At 47.8% G+C, this 24,732-nt stretch overlaps 1 protein-coding gene across 1 annotated transcript in view; it reads left to right on the top strand.

The window, feature by feature from the left end:
- The window catches only part of Fbn1 (fibrillin 1), a 217,364-nt gene that overhangs the window by 104,594 nt on the left and 88,038 nt on the right, over positions 1-24,732 (top strand). Inside the window, exons 9-15 of the mRNA XM_004639014.2 lie at positions 6,104-6,229; positions 11,892-12,050; positions 16,297-16,473; positions 17,075-17,218; positions 17,918-18,037; positions 20,457-20,582; positions 22,299-22,421. Of these exons, the coding sequence (XP_004639071.1) occupies positions 6,104-6,229; positions 11,892-12,050; positions 16,297-16,473; positions 17,075-17,218; positions 17,918-18,037; positions 20,457-20,582; positions 22,299-22,421 (975 nt within the window). The remainder of the gene's footprint in view (positions 1-6,103; positions 6,230-11,891; positions 12,051-16,296; positions 16,474-17,074; positions 17,219-17,917; positions 18,038-20,456; positions 20,583-22,298; positions 22,422-24,732) is intronic.

Genomic DNA, 24,732 nt, shown 5'->3' on the forward strand with positions numbered 1-24,732 from the left:
AGGATTTGCATCTCTGAGGTCTGACAGATGCCCGTCAAATGGAAACCTTTCTAATGTTAGTCAAACAGAAAAGTAACCCTAGGCAAATTTTTATATTTGCATTTTGTTAATAGATCAAGCTTCTGAAAAATTGGTATCTAAAAATGTGTTCATATTTGCCGCGGGTTACTTGGAAAAAGAGGCCTGGCTTCCAAGTGCAGTGATCGCTGCTTTCTGAGAGCAACCCGTCTAGAAAAGGCATGAGCGGCACTGATCTCTTCTTCACAGAGTTCGTGTCTCCTATGTACACTCCCGGCTGGTAGGATCTGCTCGTACCAGACACCTACTGTCTGCTCACCCTGAGAGAAATAATCTCACTCTGAGAGAATAACTTTTAGACTTGAGCTTGTGTCAGATTATTAATCATCATACCACTTGTAAGTAGCTATTGCATCTTGACTGTTTTGCATAGTTATTTGAGGCAGCTGTGGAAAATACGTCAGTCCTTTCTGAAGTAGGGCTTCTCAAAAGCACTGTAGCTCTTGAAGAACAGCAAAAGTGACTCGCTTCAGGTGAGTGTGGTGTAGGAGCCATGCTGTGGATCTGAGTTGAGGCAGTGTCCCTACTGAAAGGGGCAAAAACCTCCCCTGGTTCCACTCTTTGACTTGTGAATTCAGGGACGCTCTGACTTGGGTTTGTTGAATGCCTTGGAAGGACATCAAGATGGGGCTTGACTCACAGTCTGGTGTTCATCATCACATTGTCCTCTTTTTCCTACACGAAGACTTGTAATCTACTTCAATTTTCTAACATTTGGAACTTTACACTACTATGGGTTAGATTTTCTGCCTCTGGCTTCTTAACTCAGACTAGGCAGCTAACAGCCCGGAATGGTCCATGGATACGGACAAGAAAAAAGATGCCCAGGGAGGGCTCAGACTGAAGAGAGGTGCTTCCTGTCATTTTACTAATGCTGAGAAGCCCATTGTGCTGGTGGTTTATCCAGTGGGTCATAAAGCTTCATCCTGAGGGTTTCTTAGTCCTTTCAGCATCCACAAAAACATTTTCCTCCCCAGTTATGTACTGGAATCAGTAGCATGGTAAAAGCAGAATATCTTTTGCTCGCTCTGTTTCTCTCCCGGGCCATCTATCATTATATTAAATTTAGATAATGTTTTTCCTTTTCTTTTTATTTTCCTCTGTTGACCTCTGTTGAGAATATCCTCTTAGGGCCACAAATACACTACCCTGGAGGCTGATCTGAGCCTTGTTGGACCATCTTGCTCATCAGGGAGTCCTCTGAGAACTCTTGCTGAGTCAGAGCCAGGCCCCTCCATCAGTCCCCTTATTCTCTTCCGATTAGAAGATTCTGTGTGACCCTGAGCAGGTGGTCAGGCAGAACTGTGGGGCTCTGTGCCTTATGTGTTTGTCAGCTCTCCATTACTGTGACAAATTACCTGCAGCGACCAACTGAAATGGAAAAAAGGTTTATTGGGCTCATACTTGCAGAGCTTCTAGTTCATGGTCACTTGGCCCTGTTTCCTGTGTGTCTGTGACAAAGCCATATTCATGGTACCAGCGATGAGCACAGGAGGCCTGTTCCCATTGTGGTAGTCAGAAAGTGGGCAGGGGAAGAGAGGGACACTAGGGCCCCAGTCTCGCCTCAAGGGTAGGCTCCCAATGGCCACCTTTGACTAACATGCTTGACATGGGCCTCTTATCCTGTGCTTCCAAAGCCTCCCTCCCAGGAGGGCCACGGGCTCTGACTGCGCTGTCCACAGGCAGCCACTGGGACCGTACTTCAGCCCTCATCAGCATTGCCCCAGGACCTCTGCTGCTGCTTCACGTATCTTTTTATTTGTTTATTTATTTACTTATATATTTTTAAAGAGAGTACAAATTAGAATTAAAATAGAAAAAAATTACAAGTGATACAGATTTTCACTTCACAAACTACTTTGAATTTCACAGTATTTGTTGCAATACATAGTGTTGTCTTCCAACCGGTTGTTCATATTACCAGATATATGCATGTAAAATTGGAAGAAGAAAGGGAAAAAAGAAAGAAATATATAGGAAATTAAGAAAAGTACAAACAATTGAAAAAAGGAGATGACACAAATTAATGCTTTAACTAATGCACGTCTTCTTAAACAGATCTCCCTCTTGACTCAGAGAAGAAGAAAGAGGGTACTTTTGACAATAATTATAAAAAGTTCTGGTTCAGTCTGCTCCGTCTTGTAAATGGTCAGTAGCTCAGCTGCACTTCTGAGGAGCCGCGAGGCTCTCTTCAGGTTGGATTTCCTTCTTCAGAGGCCTTGCCTCCTCCTGGCAAGATTGTCCTCTTCCCAAAACCTAAATAAATGCAATGTTTAGACCAAGGTTTCCCTGTGAGTAAAGAGCTGCAGAGTAGGTATATTTTAAATAAAAGTGAACAACCCAAAGCGATTGGATAAAAATCATTAAATTCATACATGTAAGATTTTCAGACATCTGAAATTTATAGCTGAGATTTGGGTGAAGAGGAAGTGGAGCCCCTGCCTGCCTCCTTGTTGATTTTTCTGATGACTTGAGCGTGTGCACTGAAAGGACACATGAGCCTTTTCCTTTTGGAAACCAAGTCCATATTTGCATAGGGTACTGTGGGAGGAAATTAAGAAATAAAAAGTGTAATTAAGGGATTAAGTTTTTATTTCTGGAAGAAATCTCTTGGATTCCTAATTAACCACTAATATTTTGGGATTTAGATTGTCAAGCCAGACTTTAGCAATTAGAATGGCACTGCATGATGCATAAGGCTTTTAAAAACTATGGCTCTTAAGTCCACGGCCTCCCTCATCTGTGAGCCAAAAGCCTCAGGACTTCTCCTTTCCAAAATAATGGTGTATTTACCTGATGCCTCCTTGCTATTAGGAGTTCGTATCCAGTGGGACCCCAAGGAGAGTTCTTGGGACGCCTTAGCCTGTTGCCTCCCCTGCAGCTGGCTGCCAGTCATGATTCTTACAGCTTGAGACAACTGCTTAAGTAGGCAAAAGACCCCAAGGATGAGGTCAGCCTGGCCCTAGTCTCCGTGGCTCCAGGCCTCTCCATCATCTTAGACACAATAGTCGCCATCTCTGAGTTGCTTCAGCTACCCAATGTGATGGGTGAAGAGTGTGACACAGGGAAGCTCTTCCCAGCCCCGCATCTATGCTACACTTTGGTGACCTCAGAAATCCCCAAAAGCAAAGGGCCAAGGTCTAGGGTGGGAAGGGTGTCCAGAGGAACAGAGAGACAGAGCATAAGAAGGGAGCAAGAGTGAAGGTCCAGGGCAGCCTGCAGGGAGGGAACCTGCTGCCCGCGCTTCTTGTCAGGGTCCCCATGAGATCCACCAAAGGATGCCTACTTTCTGGTGTCTCTGCTATGCCCTCCTGCCATCTTGGGGAGACAAGGAGAGATGCCCAGAGCCTGAAAACCCTGTGCTGTTTTCTCACTGGCATTAGATACAAGGGGCTTACAGAGGCTGGACTTCACCATTCTCTGATTATTCCATCTCCTGGATTCCTGAGGTTCTGTTAGCAGGCGAAAGACACAAAGTGGCAAGAGCTTGGAGAACTAATGCACTGGTGTGAATGACTGCCTGCGTGTAACCGGGCCTCACGTTCTTCATCCCGGCCCTTTGCTGTCAGTATTTCTGCGGTGACAGCTCCTGCTGCTGGTGTCTGGGAGCAGGGGGCCAAGAAGCAAGGTGGTCATTAAGGTCAAAAGTCGTAGGCGCCAGCAGGAAGAGGGTGAGTCACCGGGGCTTGGAGCGACTCACAGGTATTGATGCTCCTGCACGTCGAGTCATTTGTTCCGGGTCCTCAGGATGGGACTGGAGATGAAGATGTGTACAATGGCGCACGCTGCCTATTGGCCTTTGCGGGGTGTAGCTAGGTGGGCTCCCCAGCCTGGCCAGCCCTGGGGCCTCTCGGTGCTCATTTCATGATTTACTCCTGTCAGTTTCTGAGGGCGTTAGTGCAATGAGGGAGAGATGCCTGGGCAGTGACACGTGGTAGTCAGGTCCCATGGTCCCATGGTGGGGACCAGGTGACACAACAGCAGCGTTTCTGTCCCTTAGCACCCAGGAGAACAGCCGTTGGTGTTCCTGTCCTTGTGGGTATCTCAAAGACTTCCAGTCTAATCTAGCTGTCATGTGAAAGATATTCTCCCCTTCCTGCCCCAGTTGATTCTGTTTTGCCAGTAACTTCCTCTGCTACAGTGAAGTCATTTAACCTCTTTCGATATTCATGCATGCTAAGCCGTGCTAATAAGGACGGCAGCTGTCATTTATCCTAATAGGTTGAAAAAATACTTTCTAGCAGACATTGCCCCCTGGCATGTTTTTCAGAGATGTTCTGTGACTCAGGAATTACTGTAGAGGGACACTTTGAGAAAAGTACAATCTCCTTTCACTTTTGCCTTAGGATTGTTTCTCCCTCTGTCCTCAAATGAGGTTGTGAATACTGTAGGCTCTTTAATACACTTGCTTCATGCATTAGGTGTTTGCAGGGCTTGGGAAATACAAGAGGATCCATTTTCAAGAGCTGTCTTAAAAAGTCTCTTCGAGCTCCGCTCCTGGAGTCTTGAACTCGGCCCCCGGAGGTTCGTTGCCTGGCTGCTTCTCTTATCTGTTGGCATTCAGTATGCACCTTTGCCGCTACACTGGGTCTCAATGGCAGAGCTGGGTACGTTAGTGTTGACTCTAAGATAAGCAATGAAATGCTGTTTGTTTTAGCCTCTTGCCTAGCTCAGAGCAGTGATTGTGCTTAAACAGCATGTAAGCCATGTCCTTGCTGCCTTTTGGACTAAAAGAATGAACTTGAAGCAAAATAGACTCAAGGCCCATCCACTTAGAACCCAGTTTTGTTTTCTTCATAAAGAGTAGCGCTCAGCCTGGAGAAGATGCTCCAGTTTGGTCATAGGTCTCTGAGTCTCAGCCGTGTCACCCCGGCCATTGTGTGCTCTCAAGGGTTGGGGTTAACGGCTCCTCCCCCTGGGGCAGTGTGGGCAGCCCTGCTTATTTGTCTTGAGAAGAAGGCCATGTGGACCTCCCCAGCCCTGAGTTCACTTCTAGCCAAAGCAGGAAGTTCTCAGTTTCTCCTCTCCCCTTCTGGTGCCCCTTTCTGGCACTTGTCCATGTGTGGGTTTGGTTTTCGCCAAGCTCTCCTTAGAGGAAGTGGTCCCATTTGTCCTACGGGATGTTTATTGCTTCCTTGGAGACCAGTGGCCTCAGGCTGAGAGGGCTGACTCCAACTTTGGCCACTGTAATATTCAGGGTATTTAGGAGAGGTCAAGGGGACCAGAGGAAAGGAAGGGGAAAAGAAGCCCAGTATGCAGAGGGAGAGGGTGAAATGTGGAGTGGCCTTCAGGGCTGGCCCCCAGGGCTAGAGGACCAGGCTTTTGTCTCAAGGCTCGTCCTCAGAGGTGGAGTCGCTGGGGAGGATTCTGCAGCTCAGGCAGTACCAGAAGAGGGGGAGAGCCAAAGCCAGCTACTCACAGCTTCCCCACTGTCTCCCCCCAGTCTTCCCATGATGGCAGAGGGACTGGGGCAGACCTGTGGCACTGCAGCTCACTGAGCATGCTGTGAGCAGGCCACAGAGACTCAGCGTGGGGCTTGGGTGAGGGGGTGAAATCCTGCCCATTTGCTCATCCCAGTCCACTAACTCTTGGCCAACACAATGGTCTCTGAGGCTTTCTGTACCTGCTTTGTGGAAAATCAGGTTGAAAAGAAATGCAGGAAATGGGGTAGAAGTTTAACTCACTACAAAACATGGACCTAACAGGGAAAACAGCACACCAAAGTAAGTGGCATTGGGAATAGTAGCGTGCTATAGATATTTGGTGAAATAGAGCTGTACACACTTTTGGATTCTAAAGATGAGTGAGTTTATTTTGGCGTGATCTCTTAAATTTAGCAAGCCTCTTGGGTAGGTCCATGCGGCAGGAAGTACTCCCTTTTGAATGCAGGGCTCTTCTGGTGGCTTTCATTCTGTGCAGATGGCTCTTTTCCAGGACATGACTGTGTGTACCACCTCAGATTCCATAATAAGGAACTGTTGTATCCTGTGTCCCACAAATACTGACACTCTTCTTCGTGTCCCAGATATTGACGAATGCAGCACCATTCCTGGAGTCTGTGATGGGGGTGAATGTACGAACACCGTCAGCAGTTACTTTTGCAAATGTCCCCCTGGATTTTACACCTCTCCTGATGGAACCAGATGCATAGGTAGGTTTAATTACAGATAGCGTGCGTGGTTTGTATGCCAGTTCCACCATGAACATCTTACAAAATAAGTTTGTCAAGGGGGCACCTATCTCCGCCTCAAGGAAGAAATGTACATTTATGGAAGTGTGTGGAACAGCTGACTGCCCCCTTAAAGAGCAGCAGCATCTCAGGTCTTGTTTTGGAGTTTGTTGCCTCTATGAAAGAAGGATGCTCCAGGAGGCCTTTGTAACAGTGCAACGTCATAGCCAACCTTGATCTCGCCCCCATGCCTCCCACCTCCACTCATTCCCCAGGGTCTATGTTAACTTCGGTCTGAAGTCTCACCATGACCTCTTCATTGTTTCCTGCCTTCCTGGCTTCTCTACAGTCCATCTTGTCAGATTTATCTCCCTAAAATAGGGCTTTGATTAAATAACATTGTTGCTCAAAAATCCCTGGTGGTTTTCCACTGGGGCTTGGGAACACATGGTTCAATCTGTGGAGCTTCTCTGGGGATGCTGAGGTTGGAGATGGGGCTGAAGACAGTGACAGGAGGAGAGTTCCTGTCCCCACCCCTACAGACATGCCAGGCATGGTAATTCTGCTTGCATCTGGTCTTAGGCTTTCATGTAAGGCATCAATGAAATAAGTTGCTGCTTAAAAAATAGACTTGACAACTGCTGGATTTCATACCTGCTACGACTGCCTTCCAAGCCTGGTATTCTAGAGTGAAATTCTAGTCACAAAGGGCATAGCCTGATTGCTGTGGAGCCTCACTGTCAACCTTCTTCCCCAAGTGGCCCAAACCTCTGAGGCCCTCCTGCCTCAGTCACACTGGTCATAGCCCTGAGAACACCCTTCTTTCCCACTCAAGTCCCCTTTCTGTATCTTTGAAGAGTCCCAAGCAGTTGACTTCAAAGTCTCCTTTACCCAGGGACATGGGTCTCCCGGCACGCAGCAAGGAAGTCTGTGTGTTTCCCATGTGTCTCCCAGAGGCCGTGTGTCTCCCATGTTTTATCTCCCCAGCCAGGTGGCTAGCCCTCTGTGAGGATGAGGGACTGCTCCCTGCTCCCTGCTCCCTGCTCCCCGCTCCCCGCTCCCCACTCCCCGCTCCCCGCTCCCCGCTCCCCGCTCCCTGCTGTCTCCTAGCGCACTTGGTCCTGTATGCTAGGCTCTCTCAGTAAGCATTTAACATCAAAATGAGTAGTTTTTTGGTTACTGCTGGGGAGATCTAGCGAGCCTGTAGCACGCAGCTTCGCAGCTTCGGGGAGGGATGAATGCCGCAGCACTGTTTGATTCTGGTCCATGGTTTCAGAGACACTCGGCTTCCGAAACCAGAGTTTCAGAACAAGACTGAGTTGTGTGTGAAGTTCAGAATTCCTTTTTACTGAGTCACACATGCGGTCTGTGGGAGTTGACGTTTGAATAAGCACAACTGGTGGGGAGACACATCAGGAATTTCCTTAGAAATCCCGGTGTACAGGTTGCCTAATCTTTCCTGGATGCTAGAACTGGAGAGTGGGAATGAGAACTACGACTCGCCCATGCAATGCCGCCTCTTCTCAAGCTGTTCTGCGAGCACCTGGCCTCCAGGGGCAGGTCAGCAAAGGCGGTGGGCGCTTTTCTAATGTGACTATAGGTAATGCTTTTAGCCCTCGGAGATAGCCTCCAAACTGCATTAAAAGGACTAAAATGCATTTACATATCAAAGGGTTTCCATTTAAAAACTACCCTTTATAGATACGTGCTTACTGGCCCTACGTGGTGACACATGCCTATTCATCCTAGCATTCTAGAAGCCTGAGGCTGGAGGGACATAAGTTTGAGCCCAGCCTGGGAGACCCTACCTTGAAATTTTAAAAATGAACAAAAAAGCTGGGGACATAGCTCTGTGCAGAGGCCCTGAGTTCAGTCTCCAGCTTGGCAGAGACAATGAAACAATGAAAACCCAGAGCGCATACTGACTCTTTATAAAGGAAGGAGTAGTGGAGCTAAGATTCATAGCTCATCTCTAGGCATGGGGTGTACAAATTAAGTGACTTAATAGTTAAAGCCATATTGTGGATGGGAAGAGGCTGAGGTCTAGAGAGGTGAGGTGAATAATTCGGTTCAGTGTGTAAAGCAGTACGTTAGAGAGGGAGTCTATCGTAGGCCTGAGTGTGTAGTCCAGACCTCTGCTAGGAATGCCAGGAGTCGTTAGCTGTCTTGCGCCATCCCTGGCCAAGCGCTGTTACTTCCCTAGGACCTTACTGTAGCCAGAAGGAGTAACTTACTATAGAAAACAACCCAAGGAACATTTCTGCCTTTCCTAATGCTCATATTTCTCTCTAAACACAGAGAACCCCAAAATACAAATAGTCCCCAGCTCATAAGCCAGCCATGTGTGTGAGCTGCTTACCACTGTGACCAAATCCTGAAGAAAGTCAGCCTAAGGGAGGAAAGGGAGCTTTGGGCAACGAGTTTCAGGGGGTGTAGTCCCCGGGTACCTGGCTCTGCTGCTTCTGGGCCCCAGGGGAGCAGAGCATCCTGGTGGGGCACATGCTGCGCACTAGAGCTCACCATGGCTGACAGCAGGTGGAGACAGCAGGAAGCAAATTCAAGAGGATGACAACAGGGTCCGAGTGTGGTCCCCAAGGTCGGCCCCCAGGATCCACTCCCGTCAGTTGGGCCCCACTTCCTACACCGCCATCACTTTCCCCAAATGCCATCCAGTCATGATCTCAATGGATTCATCCACCAGTGAAGTTAGAACGCCTGTGATCTGATTGCCACCTGCAGTCCCCAGCCCTGACGGTGGAGCCTTTGGGGGCGGAGCTTTCTATGTCTAACCACAATGCCAAGGATGCTCGTAAGTTGGTTGCCTGGAATAGAAATCCAATAGAAAACCAATAGAAATGTCTATGTGTACACAGTAGTCCATGGTATCTTCTTTCTCCATTTCTTATAAATGGCCCGCCATTACCTTCAGACTCTGAGACTCTCTCCTCCCAGTCCAGGGCTCTGTTTATCTTCTAGGTTTTTGCAGTGCCATTCATTTTCTGGGATTTTCCTTTGCTATGTGGTCATTTGTCTTGCAGTGTTTTCCCTTCATACTGACACTATCTTGTATCTTCAAGTCAGAGGTGCCTTAGGAAGTCCTGCCCCCACTGTGGGCCTCACAGTGTCTGGGTCCTGATTGGGTCCAACAGTGTCAGCGATTGGCTGGGAAGGGGGGGGGCCTGATAGTATCAGCATTTATTTTGGTATAATGAGATCTCTGAGTCCTGTGAGCCAGGGTCACATAATTTCCAGGAGAGGAGAGGAGCCAAGTTTCTGGTTCCTTTTCTACCAGATGTCTTGGCCAAGGTAGACATAAGGTAAAGATTCCCTGACTCCTCCTGCTTCTCCTTATGTCCTCCAGTCCCTGACAATCTTGGTGCTGGCTCCTGTGGTTCTTCAGGTTATCCTAAAACTACCCTGACATTCATGCAAAATGGTCCAGCCAGCGCTCTCTCCTGACCATAGCTCTGCTGTGCAAGGAAATGGGGGGCTTCTGGCTACGTCTCTTGGGGTACAGGTCCTGTACGTGGTCCCTGGGTTCAGTTTTCCCTTTCCTTCTTAACTTGTGGATTTTTAAAAAAAATATAAATTATATGCATATGTATTTTTTAAAGCAAAGTTTCTCCTCCACCACTCCCCCCCACAAAAAAAAATGTACAATGACCATGGTATGGGCAGATGCCACTTGTAAATCAGGAACTGCCAGTAACCCAAATGCAACTTGTCGTTGTTTCAGCCCCAAGAGTCATGATTCTGAGCAAGCGTCTCTGGCCCACTCGTTTACCACAGCAGTCAGCCAGATGGGCAACACCATAGCATCGTACTTCATTTGCAAGATGACAGACATTAGCCCATTAAGAACTTAGCGTTGGCAGGTGGTGTCCCACTTTTGCCCTGAAAGATAGCCCATGCTGAAAATTATAAGTACAAATTGCATAGTTTTGTCAAGTGCTTGCCCTGGGTTTCGACCACCAGATTCATTGGAAGCTGGGTGAAGGCCAGCTGTGTCCCCTCCCATTCTCTGCCGCCTTTGGTTTATGTGCTCAAAATATTTACTGAATGGGTATGGAAGGTATCAGTGGCTGGAAGGTGTTGCAAGCTAGGAAGCAGGAACTTCCGTGTCTCCCTGTCTTCGAGGGGCTGAGGCTTCACAGAGCGTCCTTGTCTGTAACCTCTCCCTAGACATTTGTCCTGGACCATGCTGAAATAAAATGTGTTCTGACCCTGTGCTGAGACTATTAATCTGACCAGAGGCTCTAGAAATGAAAACACACACACACACACACACACACACAATCTGCACCATGCATTTGCACTTGCTGGTAGTTTTAAGCACTTTCTGAAATAATTTTGCATATGTAAAACTGACATGATTTTCTCTTATTATCTGCATCTCTTAGCCTTCTTCACTTGAGGTTGTACATTTCAATTTTTCTAAATTAGCCTTATTTTATTTGTTAAAACTGCCAGGATTTGAAGACTTTGTGTTCTTAAGCATGACATGAATGGTAATTATGAGAATAGCCCTGTGTGAACCAATTTGAGGTTTAATATTCAGACGTGGAGGAAACATGGCTGGATTTCTTTTTAACTGTACCCATCCCTCACTTTCTGAAAGGATTTACTGCCTCTGTTCATTTACAAGACCAGCATATTTAAAATATTCAAGCTATATTTTAGATAGACTGTACAGAGATGAATTTTATTGGAAGAGGGTTGCAGCACCAATATCTGCCAGGCAGCTAGCGATGCTTCGTACCTGCCGCCTGCCCGTCCTATTTCACAGTGACATGTCCAGCGCTTTTCCTAGATCACATGCTCTTTCTGAATGACATCAGCTGTTACCATGATAGACAGACATTCTGTAACCACAAAGATGTGATGCGTAGAGATGTGTCTCACTGAGTTGCTTTGCTAAGATAACTTTGTAGAACTGCTCACAGAACTGAGGATTTGGCGTTGTCTGTGTTCTGAACATGTAAATACTCAGAGCCTTGCAAAAACTCTCTTAAGGTCCTGGGAGGAGAGACAATCTTGATTCATAGCATTATATCTGATTATAAAGTAGCTCATTCCTTAAAAAAAAAAAAATCTCATGAGTCTGATTGACAGTTTCAGCCCTGAAAAATAAGAATGAGCTTTAGATATGTGGGTTGTAGCACAGAGTTAGTGTTGTTTCAAAATAGATTTACATAAATATTTAAAACTGCCAGGATTTGAAGACTTTGTTCTTAAGCATGACATGAATGGTAATTACCGTGGTTCTAATTAAGTAGTTTGAAGCCAAGGACAGCCCAAACCCCTCCCATACAGATGGGCCTTTGTAAGTCATTACGTGTCGCCACCAGTGGGATCTGGAGTCTTGCTGTTCCCACAGTGCACATGGTTTTAATCTTTCATTCCCACGTTGGATGCGGAATGGGCAGCTTGGGCCAGGTGCGCCAGAGCACAGGGCTGGGGCACAGGTGTGCAGCTGGGGTTGCTGACGGGCCACTGTACCCCCCAGTCTTGCACCACCCCTTCCCAGAGCACGGAAGTCTAACATCATCTTGCCACAGCCCCATCCATGCGGGGAGGTGCTGAGGTCAGGGGCGTCACCCAGATATGGTCTCACTGGATGCCTATGTGTCTCTCTGCCCCTCAGATGTACGCCCAGGGTACTGCTACACGGCTCTGACAAATGGCCGCTGCTCCAACCAGCTGCCCCAGTCCATCACCAAGATGCAGTGCTGCTGTGACGTCGGCCGGTGCTGGGCCCCTAGTGTCACTGTCGCCCCTGAGATGTGTCCCATCAGAGCAACAGGTAAGAGGTCCAAAGTAGCCCGCCCAGCCCTTGCAGGTGCACACAGTGCAAGGGGACGTGGTCAGTGCACCAGACCCCAGGCAGCAGAAGCGACGACATCCTGCTGGAAGTGTCCCCACAGGAGAGACCTGGGGGAAGCGTCCTGCTGCAAGTGTCTGTTTCCTGCTGCGCTCGCTTACACCTGCTGCATAGTGGCCCTTCCAGGAGCTCTTGTGCCCTGTGATTCTAGTGTAAGTGCTATCTCTCCTACAGTACACAGGCTCCCTAGGGTAAAGCCTAACTCTCCCAGACCATGCGTTTCCTCCTTCCCTATGCTTGAAACTTTCCACTCTCCTGTTTCCAAGACGTACAGAACTTTGCCCTTCACAACTTCTCTTTTATGTGTCATATTCCTTTCATTTTCCACAACACTTATTTCCCTCTACCCTAAACTACTGCTGCAGCCACCTGGTGGGTCCGGGTGAAAGTCCAAGTGCCCCAAAGACTCACTCATCTAAAGCTCAATTTAAAAATGGTGCATGGGGAAGGTGGAGAGAAGAATGTCCGGAACAGTTTCCTCGGGATGAGTGAGCTCAAGCCTCCTCCGGGTCTGCATTGTGCCTTTCCCTGCAAGGAGCCCACTATCACTGAGCAGAGCTCAGCTTGAAGGCTCTATGCTGAATCTCTGTCCATCTTTTAATTGTTCCTTACAGTAGCTTGATTTTCTAATTATATGATGGAGTTTTCTTTGAATTCACCCAAAGTATTTCTGAACTTAGTCTCTCTTATTCTCCTAAGTTCCTGCTCGGTTCTGGTCCTCATGCCCGGCTCCTCCCCTCCCCAGCCTTGCTTGTTGTCATTCTCCTGAGTGTTAGGGACCTCCTCAAACCTAACCACGTGCTCCGGGGAGGTCCCAAAATTAATGCCACTGAGAATGTTCTTCCACATGGTCCAGCAGCTCCGGAGCACTTTCGCTGGGGCCTAAGTCCGTGTTGCTCTCCTTCATACCCACACACGTTTGTGTGTCGTTTTTCGATAGCTGATAAACCTCATTACAAGGTCTTGTTCATCTTGTAATCCTGTATGTCTCACACGACCTGATGCCTCCACGGTAGTTAGCAAAGTCACATGGATCGAGACGTTCAGGCCTGGTGAATGACATGTTTAGTACTGTTTTCCTCACCTTCAGTTCTAACTGAAGGCTGAGTGTCTCGGTCTCTGTAATCTGATTGCTGAAATGCGTGCTTAAATTCTGGGCCGTTTAAGAAAGGCAGTGGATAAATGCAGTGGTAAAACTTTAGAGGGAGGAAATGGCCCATTGTTAGGGGTGAAAGACCAGCTCTCAGATGTCACTGTAAAGTTTCTCTTTAGCAAATCAGACACATGAGCTGAAATACCACATCATTTCTTTCGTATGAGACATCCAAAATACAGATAGAGTAAGGGGCAAAAAAAAAAGACAGATAAAAATACAGAGAGCTAGATCTCTTGCATATGGGAAGGGGGGCAAGATACCACGGATGGGAGTTGTGGGAGGGGGAAGGGGGTGTGAAAAGATGTCGGTTACATCATGTACGCGTATGAACCCACAATGAATGTGATCGTCAGGTGTCGCAAACGTGAGCTAAAATAATAATGATGGGGGAGGGGGTGGTGACCTGGAGTGAGGGGGACAGACAAGGGACAAGGAATAGAAAAAATAAAGAGGCCGAAAGTACAGGTGGCCACTCCCTAAGGCAGATGTAAACATCATGCACTAATAAAGAATATGCACTAATAAAAACATTACAAAATGTTCCGCTTATCACTGAGAACTGAATGTGTGAGTTTAGGAAGCTATACAATCTTCAGACTTTAAGATGCATCGTGTCCTCTGTTTTGTCTGATTTGCTGTCTATAAACAGGAAGGATTTTAGACTGGTTAGCTTTTGGCTCTTTTAAAACAAATCAGCACCATGTCTGGGCTAAAGGGACCTGGAAAGAGAGAATCAGTTTAAGCAAGTCAGCCCCAGTTGCTGAGCCAGGATTTCAAGGGTCTCATGAGCAAGTTATTAATCTGTAGACGGAAGGAAGGCTTTACAGAACCCGGCATGCTGCACTTTCCTAGAGGCTTAAGACAAATTTAATGGCATTCTTTATGTAACATACCCACCTCATTAGCACCAATGCTGGCAAGCCTCCCGAATTCTCTTATACAAATCCAGAAAGAATTAAAAAGGAAAGGACGTACAGGTGCGTACAAGTGCTTGGAAAGAAAGCGAGTGCCTTCACATAGTTGCCCTTCGATGAAATCCAGTGCACAGCCAGTGAAATCCTCTTACATATAGTGGTCAGGGCTGGACTGAGAATGAGAGTTATTAGCTGTGTACGCTCGTAACTTCAAAGAGCACACCGTCTCAGTGGTAGAAATTTGGCGGAAGCAGGGACCCCAGTGATGGATGTGGCATGGATAGGTGACACCTCTGTCGGGAGAACGGGGGTTTGGCAAAAGGGACTGTAGCACCCTGGGGCAGGGAAATATGAATAATGTAGAAACCCTTTCCAGGTGCACTTGGGTGCTATGGCATCTCTGGGCGTTGTAAGTCCAGATAGGTCACAGTTAAAGTTAGTTAAAGTGTAGCGTTGGAAGTCTCAGAAAACAAACTGAGCTGAGCTGGAAATGTAAAATATGACAAAAGGAGTTTTAGAAACGGGCCAGCAGGTGACAACAGACAACTGTCCATGTCCCTTGAGGCTGTATCATGTACAAAGTTCAGTAAGTTCTGTGACTGTGTTTTAGAATTTGTCAAGACAAAGAAAGCTGCAGCCTAATTTCTTCTGATGGCTGAAATAGTGTAGAAAGCAGCCAGGCGAGAATCATTGTGGCTGCGATGAGAAAAATGTCAATTCTTTGGCAAGAGAAAATAAAACTTTAGAAATCACATGCCTCGTTTGTTTATACAAAGCTGCTGTGACAAACAGAGGCCATTTGTAGGAAACGTGGAAACGAGTAAAGTGAATACATTTGGTGCAAACAAGATGCTATTTAAAAATATCTTTTAAGGAAGAAGCCCAGAAACAAGATACTGCACAGCTGAAGAAGACCTGGGCCGATGGAGGCCTGGGTCTGGGAGAAACGGCAGGGGACACACACATGCAGTGGTGGGGCAGTGGGCTGGGCTGCTGGCGTGTGCTCTTCTGGAAATGGCGCTGTGACATCAGCACCAGCCCCTGCAGCCCAGAGTCCCCTCTCGCCCTGTGGGCCATTTCTCCGATTCTTCTGTCACCGTCCTCGGCTGCTTTCTCCTTTCAATCTACACATTCTGTCCTTAAATGGGTCCACCCATCCTCCCAACTCTAAATACCACCTCTCTCCAGAGAACACCAGAGCCTACGTTCCCTTCTCCCTGGACTTCACTCCATCCTCTGCTGTGTGAAGTCTCTAAACAAAGGCATTCAATGTGGCACTTGGCTTCTACCTACCAATCCCACTTCCATGACAGTTTTTCCTCTTACTAAAGGACAACATCTGCCCACCTAGTCAAGCAGAAAGCAAAAGAGCTGCAAGTCACTCTTACTCCTGTCCCCTCCATCCTGGTACTGTCTGTCTCCTTTGGTGAGCACTCCCCACTTACTCTGGCTGGGAATATGCTTCCTCTTTCCCAACTCTACCGCGGCTCCCCATTGCAACCCTTGGACGCCAGCAAATTCCTTGGTCCCCTCCAGTGCATTCTGCATGTCATCCAGGGTGATCTTCTGAAAGGTTCTTCTGATCACATCCGGCCCTTGCTGGAGATGTCCAAGGGTGTCCCACGGAGGTACCTACCCAGTCCTTTTGATTCCGAGACATGGTGTCGCTGTAGCACTGATTTGATGAGGCTGGGCTCAAATGGGATCTTCCTGCCTCAGCCTCCCAGGGTGCAGGGATCACAGGCTTGAGCCACATGCGCAACTTAAGTCACAGATATTTTGTGTGCCTGTCAGAGCCCTATGGAATCTGTAAGTAGGACTGGGTGGAGAAAGCGGCCTCTTGATTTTGCTATAGGTAAAGACTTCTGGGCTTGGGGACAAGCATGCGACACCAGCTCTTGAGAGCTTCTGTTATTGTGGTAAGGCATTAAACATGGAAATGAAGTCATTCAGGCTTTTTGTTTTTGTTTTACTTTTCTCTAATTAGCCCATGTTCCCAAAAGACCCTATTTACTCACAGATTTCTTGCGTTAAGATTTCAGCGGGTCTGTGATACCAGTTATAGCTCAGCTGATTGTGGGATGTTGTGTTTTTCCAGAGGATTTCAACAAGCTGTGCTCCATCCCGATGACAATTCCTGGGAGGCCAGAATACCCCCCTCCACCCCTCGGTCCCCTTCCTCCCATCCAGCCGGTCATCCCCGGCTTTCCTCCTGGGCCTGGTGTTCCAGTACCCCGGCCGCCGGTGGAGTACCCGTATCCATCCCGAGAGCCAAGTAAGAATTCAGAAGCCCTCTAGTCATTTTCCTTGCATTAACCAGGTCAGCATCTGTTTGTTGTTGCTTCTGTGTTCATTATACAGGTTTGCCAGTGGCCACACTAAGTGTTTAGCTTATGTAGCATTATATGCAAGTGGTCCAATTTTCCTGTTGTAAAGACCAAGATGGAAGCCTTTTCCAGGGATTTATGTCATTTTGTTACTTATGTTTTCAGCCAGATGTGAGAGGGTTGGGGGAAGAGATTGAACTCTAAGCCACAGGATGAATTAATGGTAGAGGGGGTGGGCAGTGATTCCGTGGCTGATACTGCATGTGAAGCAGCTCTGCACGTAGTTAACCACCAATACCTCGCTGTCTCTGTTATTCCTACAGACTGGCAGCTTGAGAGTGAGCGGGGCAGGGCAAGCAGCACCAGGGCCACAGAGCACACGGCTCCTAGGGACGCACGCTGCGTGGGCGTGCCTCTCGGGTGGCCTTTGCCTGCGGGATGTGCTCCTTTCTTACCACCCTCACCTTGTCGCTGACTGCCAGGCCCAGTGCTGGTGGAGGCGGCTGGCATCACCTGTAGTATTCATGGGGCTCCCTGTTGTTCTTCCAGTGGTGGTGCCCTTCAACATCACCACCGATTACTGCCAGCTGGTCCGCTACCTGTGCCAGAACGGACGCTGCATCCCCACGCCGGGCAGCTACAGGTGCGAGTGCAACAAAGGCTTCCAGCTGGACCTCCGGGGGGAGTGCATCGGTATGTGGCTGGCCCCGCAGGCCGGGAGGCCCCTGGGGTTCTGTGCCCTAGCGCGCTGGGCTTTCTGCTGCTCCTGCAACAGCTTCCTGGGGACTTAGTGGTTGAAAACAGGACAAATAGGTGTTATCTTCCAGTTCCCTGCTTAATGCCGCATGCAGATGCGAGTGGTCTAAAACCCACGTGGTAGCTGGACATTTCATTTGGGAAGCTCAGGAAGCGTGTGTTTCTTTGCTTTTTGTAGGTGCTCGAAGCTTCCTCTGCTTAACAGAGCATAGCAGGGGAGCCTTAGACATGGCTGACCCACTTTTTTTACTGAGACTCCCAGAGCGTGGAGAGATACTCAGGATCCTACCCAGAAGCTTCTTGTGAAACTCAAATCACCTACTTGATTTTCTTAGGCCGGTGCTTAAATGCGTAACTTCCACTTCTCACAGAAGAGAGGATGATTTTTAGCTTGGAGCGCTGAGTTGCTGTGTGCTTGGAATTTGCCTCTGACAAGTGACGCATGAAAATGATGCGCTTGAGCCACTCAGCCAGGCTTTGGGGCTAGAGATGGGGCATCGCAGTAGGAGGGTCCTCTCCTTACACTGCTTGTTTCATAAAAGCAGCGTGTTTTATACGTACAGCAGAAAGCTGTGTGGTCGCGGAGGTGTGAGCTGTTGTCTCTGATCTTGCGGTAATGCATACCGTGTCTTGCAGATGTGGACGAGTGTGAGAAGAACCCTTGCACGGGGGGAGAGTGCGTCAACACACCCGGCTCCTACACCTGCCACTGCCGCACGGGCTACCAGAGCACACTCACCAGGACAGAGTGCCGAGGTATGCGTCCCAGCAGGGTGGGCTTGGCTTCGGAAGACTGCGATGGACTTGAAATGACTCATGGCGGGAGACAGTAATTGAGTCTCACTGACTTTTGCATTTTATTCAAAATATTGTTGCTCTGAAGACAATGCCATGAAACCTGGTGATGACTCAGATTCCTTTTGTGTGTGTGTGTGTGTAGTACCAGGGATCGAACTCAGGACCCTGCACTTGCCAGGCAAGCACTTACTCTCCTGAGCTGTCTCCCCAGCCCTCAGATTCCTTTAGAAGCTACTTCTGCGCCAGGGGACATGTCATCTCACTTTCATTTCTTTTTCTGTCTCATCACTGTTGCCTGTTAGATTTTCATCTGGCAACCAGGGACTTCAGTATTCTCGGGGTCGCAGGACCTGAAGGCAGTTGCGGGTGATGTTGCGTGCGGTTAGCTTTTTAATGTTAGAAGTCTGAAGGGTGAACCAGCTGTCTCTGAGTCCTCGCTGCTCATCGCTGTGGCCGAGGGCAGTGTCGCCTGGGAACTGTTGTTGGTTGCTGCTCATGGCTGGATGATGCCTGTCACGTGTGTCTGTATGTATGAGCCACATTTGCTTTACCTGCTCCCCCGTTGAGGGCCCCTGTGTTGGTGCTGTCTCTTGGCCATTGTGATTTGTGCTGCAGGAGACACTGATACTGAGGGATCCCCAGAACGGACATGGTAAGGGGAAGCTACCATGCAAGCTAGAAGCTACTATTGCAAGCTAGAAAGCCAGGCACCTGCTCACAGTGTCTGGGAGGTGGAAGTCACCACTGAAGGGTCCCAGGGGCTGTCGTTGGCTGAAAAGAGCACCTCAAATGCCAGAGAGAAAGGGACAAGGAGACAGGCAGAGACACAGAGGAGGAGAACTTGGGGTGGGAGCTTTCAGGAGGCCTGGGAGGGCCTGGCATTCAGAAATGGGTGAGAAGAGAAAAAGATGAACTCTTTTTGCTGTTTATTTTAACCTTGGGCTTCACATCTGAATCCTAAAAAAACAGTCTGCTCAGGAGTATGTGGCTTTTCCTAGTTCTTTGGAGTGGGGCGCAAGTCAGATTTTAGTGAGGATTAAGAAATAAAAGAGAGAGAGGAAGCTTGTACGCTGTTGGCACAAAGATCAGACAGAAGAGAAGCCCAGATGGCCTCAGCTAGCCCGGTGACTTGCGTGGAAACCACTGCAGGAGCTGCCCAGAAGCAAAGCTCAGCCCAGGTCAGGCTCGGGGCAGACGGAGGGACCGACCCACGGCCGGGGTGCAGCCCGGGCCAGGCATAGGCAGCCGCTGCCCGGACTCGGGGTGCAGGTACCCCAGCCCTGCACAGGGATGTCTCCAGCCAGTCCTGTGCAGCCCATCTTCTGGACCTGAGCCCTGGGCTTGCTTTTATGCGGTATAGACAGTCTGTGCCTCTAGGTGTTCTCCAGTTTGCAGCCTCTCAAGACAGAAGGAAACAGATATAGCAGGGAGTCAGGGAGGGTGGATTCGACCCCTAGCTGTCCTTCTCTTTTAATGCTTCCTTATCAAGCCCTGGTGTTTACTTTGGCACAGTAAGAAACACAACAGAAAAGGGGGGGGCAACATTTTATTGGGTAAATAGAATACTCATAAAATTATAGAACAAAGACTAAGACTGTCAAAGTGTACTTGCCCTGAGCTGTCAAAGTGTACTTGGACCAGAGCTGCCCAAGGAAGGTAGACCTGTCCTCGTGCAGCGATTCATAGTTTTCAGGGGAGCTAGTGATTTTATTATCTGTTTAACACTACTGTTTTACTGTTCTCGTAGAGTAGGAGCTGTTCTGTTAGGAGGCTCCAAGGACAATGGGGCGGGTAGACATCATCAGATGTTACACACGTGTGTCATTTTTTTTAGTGAAAAACAGATCTGCCCTTTCAATCATGAATTGATTGGTACTAGCCATAGTTCAGTATAAATCATGGTCTACTAGTAAAATAGGAAAGTGGTCCAGACTATTTTGTTGGCAAAATGGAGAGTTAAAAAGTCTTGGTGGAAGCCGGGTTAGACTGGAGGTGGTGTGTGGGCCTTTTCCTCCTGCCCTGTGCGCCTCCGATGCCACAGTCCTGGCACCTAGCTCATGTCACAGAACCTCAGCAGGTCCTTGCCAGGAAGGACTTCCAAGGCTGTGGGTCAGGGAAGGGAAGGAAGAGAAATGGTGAAGCAGTGTTCAGTGGTTTTGATCATTCGTACGTTTCAGTATGAGACGCTGAACCCAGGCCTTCGTGCGGAGCTACAGCTCTTCTTACCTTCTCCTTTTAAGACAGAATCTTGCTAAGTCACTGAGTTGCCCAGAGTTGGCTGGTGCTTTTGATTCTCCTGCCTCAGCCTTCCAGAGTGCCGGAAGACGGTCTTGCGTCCCCTCAGTGCCCTGTTTCTTCTCTCCTCTCTTGGGCGCAGACATTGACGAGTGCCTGCAGAATGGGAGGATCTGCAACAATGGCCGCTGCATCAACACCGATGGCAGCTTCCACTGCGTGTGCAACGCGGGCTTCCATGTCACGCGGGATGGGAAGAACTGCGAAGGTGAGGAGCGGGAGGCGCTGGCAGCAGTGCTCGGAGCTCTGGCGTGCACGCTGCTGTGGCACTGCAGCCGGTCCCCAGCCCTCCCCACACACAGGTCCTTACTTCACAGCCCGGCAGCAGGCACTCCGCTCTATGGGAAGCCCGCCAGGGCACAGCTCCAGGGGATGGGCTTCTGCAGCATAAATCTCTCCTTCCTAGTTCTGTGCTTTCAGACTCTGTGAGCATATTCTCCATGGATTCTGCAGTTCTGGAGTCTTTTTTTTTTTTTTTTCTTTTTTGGTCAGTGTTCAACTGTTAGCTTATTTATTTTTTTTCTGTATTTTTTTAAATTTTTAAATGTATTTATTTTTCCCATAATTTTATTGAGAAACAAATAGCAATGAGACAGTTTCAAATCAAATTGGTATGACAGTTTCAATCATTAACACATTGCATACTCTCTTCCTAGTGGTTATTTGCTGTACAAGATGCGGACACGATATCCTATTTACAAACACTATTAGAACAAATCCCTCTATTCATTAAGAGAATGTAACTATACATCTATCCTAACCACTTTGAATACACAGATACAAAATGGACATTCATCTGTATACCCTTTTTTGTTTAGTCCCATCATTTGAATATTATAGGTGTGTTTAACTCAGCAAAATATTTTAAGAGTCCAGTAGTCCATAATACTACTATTCTGCTTTATTGGCAATGTCAGAAATTGTTGACAAGAGTCCCCTGCAGCTGAACATAACACCGTGGCTTTACTTCTAAAAAAAAAAAAAAAAAAAATCCCCGTAGTCTTGTTTACTGTGGCCACCTAATACTAAAATACTCCTGACCGAGAGAGTCCCCCGAGAGCTGGGTTCGGCCATTGCTCTTGAGCGCCTCTCCTCCTTGTCTGTGGGGAGGCTTCACTTGCATTCACCCCAGCCAGATTTTCCTACCTGACTGTTACAGATGCATTTCCATTTAACGGAGCTTTAGTGAAAGTGAAGAGCGATTCTTATCATGTTTCCCAATGTCTTGGGGAAGGACTTTGAGAATCTATTCCTACTTCACAAAATTTTCAGAATTATTCTTAGATACACATTTTTGGCTGAATGTTATTTTGGTGATTGCAGGCAAAGACTTAGTGCCAAGATCGGGGGTTGAGGTAGAATTCCAGGAAAGGAGGAAGGGAGGGAGGGCAGGGGGAGGGGGGGTCATAAGAACTGGGGCCTGACCACAGCCTGCAAGGAGAGATGGCACATCGACACGAGCAGGAGCCTCCCAGGAGAACATGGCAGTGGTTTCAGTGCTCGGTTCCCAAGATTAAGGGTCCCCAAAGGTCAGCTGCTTAGCTGTTCTCTGTCGTCCACTCTTTCATTTTAAAATATAATTTTTTTATTACCACTATTTTAAAGTTGCTTCAGAGCACCTCTGAGCTTCTCCTGGTTTCCACACTTCATACAATCAAGACCTAGCCTAGGTACATTTATAGTTAGTTGTGACCTATTTAAGCATGCTAGAAATAGTATGAATCTGCAAACTAAATAAGCCAACCAGGTCCTTAAACACACTTCAGTTTGTGAACACATGGCACTTATACACACCCGGTCCCGTGTGGGGTAGTCTGGATGGAAATAAGCTCTCGGCCTGTACAAAACGCAGGCTCCTGTGCACCCAGGTTGGCTCCCTGGTCCTCGCTCTCAGCTGACACGGGTAACCCGTCTGTCCTTGCAGATATGGACGAGTGCAGCATCCGGAACATGTGCCTGAACGGGATGTGCATCAATGAGGACGGCAGCTTCAAGTGCATCTGCAAGCCTGGCTTCCAGCTGGCCTCGGACGGGCGGTACTGCAAAGGTCTCACCTGCCCGCCCCCTCCCCACTTGTCCTCATGGGGTCTCCTGCGTTAAGAAGCCCTCACTGTGGTTGGGTGCCCCGTCACAGCCCTCCAGGGTGCTGTAGTCTAGAGGCCCAGAAAAATCTGCTCTAACGTCCTGCACTCAGAACCTCTATTCGTAGCTTCAGATGCAGAAGGAAGTATGGTGTGTGTGGTTATTTAGGGTTGACGTAGGTAAAAGCTCAAGGACAAAGTCATATGGGGCCTGTTCTCTGGGTGCCCCTCATGGACAGCTTTGGTGAAGATGTTATGGAAGAAAGGAGACAGGCAGACAGTCAGACGCAGACAGATCTCCTTGGCAAGATGTATATTTTCTCCAGGCTTAGAAGAGCTAGTCTTTGGTTGGTCACTAATACTTTCTATGCTGTTTACACCAATGGCTCTTAATATTGTGCAAATCTTTCTCAGAAGCAAGAGGAAATGGCTGGGATTTTCATATCGCAAGGGAGGAGAAAGTTTTCTGGAGCTTTGAGCACTGTGCTAGGTTGGAGCTCATACGGGATGGTGGGATTGGCACGTGGCAGTATTCTGCACCGTCAGACAGGTTGAAACAGTGTCAGATTGTGCAGATTAAGTGCTGCTCAAGTGAAAAAGAAAGGGGAAGGGAGTGATTGCCTATTTGGAAGGAGGTTTCCAAACAAAATAGCAGGAGGAAATGTGAAAGCCCCTTTGTGAGAACGCTCCCTCTCGCCAGCACAGAGCATGCTCTGTGGCTCCAGTGACTGCTGAGGACTGCCGGGGACCCAGGCCCACTGGTCAGCCCCAGAGAGCCCGGGCAGCACGTTTCAGAAGACACTGTGGCCTCCAGGGTGAAGCTGTGCTTTCTTCACATCCAGCGTAGTGTCCTATCTATGCATGTGTTAGTTCATTCATTTGAAAGGACTGGTGACGCCGTGGTTTGCTCTGACCTTAGCCTTCCGACTTGAGGTAGAGGGAGCTCGATGGCTCTGCGGTGTTACTTTGTTCTAGTGTAGAGCCCACAGATCCACGCACTGCCATCCATGTGGTAGCAAGGCGGATGGGAAGGAAAAGTAATTTCTTGTGCTGAATTTCTTCCTTTTTGTCTTTTTATGCATTGGACAAGGTGTTCCCTTAGTGCTAAACACTTAGTTCTAAGCCCACATAGTCGTGACTGTTCAAAGCTGAATCAATAAGGCTAATTTAACCTGTAGATTCACTAAGTCAAGGCTTCTCTGGCCATTTTCTGAATGCTTTAGCAGCCTTGACTCCTCTGTATATATGGCTAGACCATGGTCCCCACTGTGTTACTGTGGGACTCATTTGGAACAAAAAAATGACCAAAATAGCCAAACTAGTTAGAGACCCTGCGTTCAAATATAACTGCTATTTTAAATACAATCTGTGCACAGAATCTTGGACCATCTGAATGGATTTTGTGCCAAACAACACAAGCTTAGTAAAACACGGAGGTGTTTCACTCTCAATTTGGCCTTTTAAGGTCAGAAGAAAGGAAGTAGTCACACACACTAGTTGTATATTATAAAAGGAGTTGTTATAAAATAATGTGCAGGGGCTGGGGAGATGGCTCAGTGGAATAAGTGCTTCCCTGGCAAGCACAAGGACCTGAGCTCAATCCCCAGTTCTGCAAAAAAATAAAAATAAAAATAAAAATAAAAATAAAATGTACTTGTAGGTGTTCCATGTTTTGCAAAACACAGCTCTGGTGCCTGTCTTTGTTCTCCATATGAAGCAGGGGAAATTACTGCCACAATGCTTAGTATGTGTCCAGTGAAGTCTTTACCAGACCTCTACAAGCATACACCGATCACCCTGTAAAAGCATAATTTCTTTGCTGAATTTCAGTTGCTTTTACTATTATTGGCATTAAAGTAGTCGTAAAAATCATTTACATTAATTTTCTGTTCTTTTCCTAGGGTGTTCCTTAAGGGCTTTAGTTACATGTCTCTTAATATTACCCTGATTGTCCTAGAGGACTATGACAAGGGTAGTTCGATAGATGTCGAATGTCAAGAGGAAAAGCTCCCTATTTTATTGACAATGCAGTTTAGCATCAGGCTAGATTTCTAACACAAGCACTACATGACGTATTGTACAAAATTCTTTGTTTTTGAGCAGTCATTTTCTTTCTTGCTCCAAGTTTGTATTGACGTGTATGATTCCAAAAAAAATTAGGGGGTGAGGATATTACTGAAGTAGCTTTTAATGAAAAAGTAGTAAACTCAACATTTGCCTTCTCTTGACTGTTTCTGCTGATCCAAAGGAAAGCAAGAACACGTCTCGCTGCGTGTG

The sequence above is a fragment of the Octodon degus genome, unplaced genomic scaffold (genome assembly GCF_000260255.1).
Source record: "Octodon degus isolate 3935 unplaced genomic scaffold, OctDeg1.0 scaffold00105, whole genome shotgun sequence".
NCBI classification, from domain to species: Eukaryota; Metazoa; Chordata; class Mammalia; order Rodentia; family Octodontidae; genus Octodon; species Octodon degus.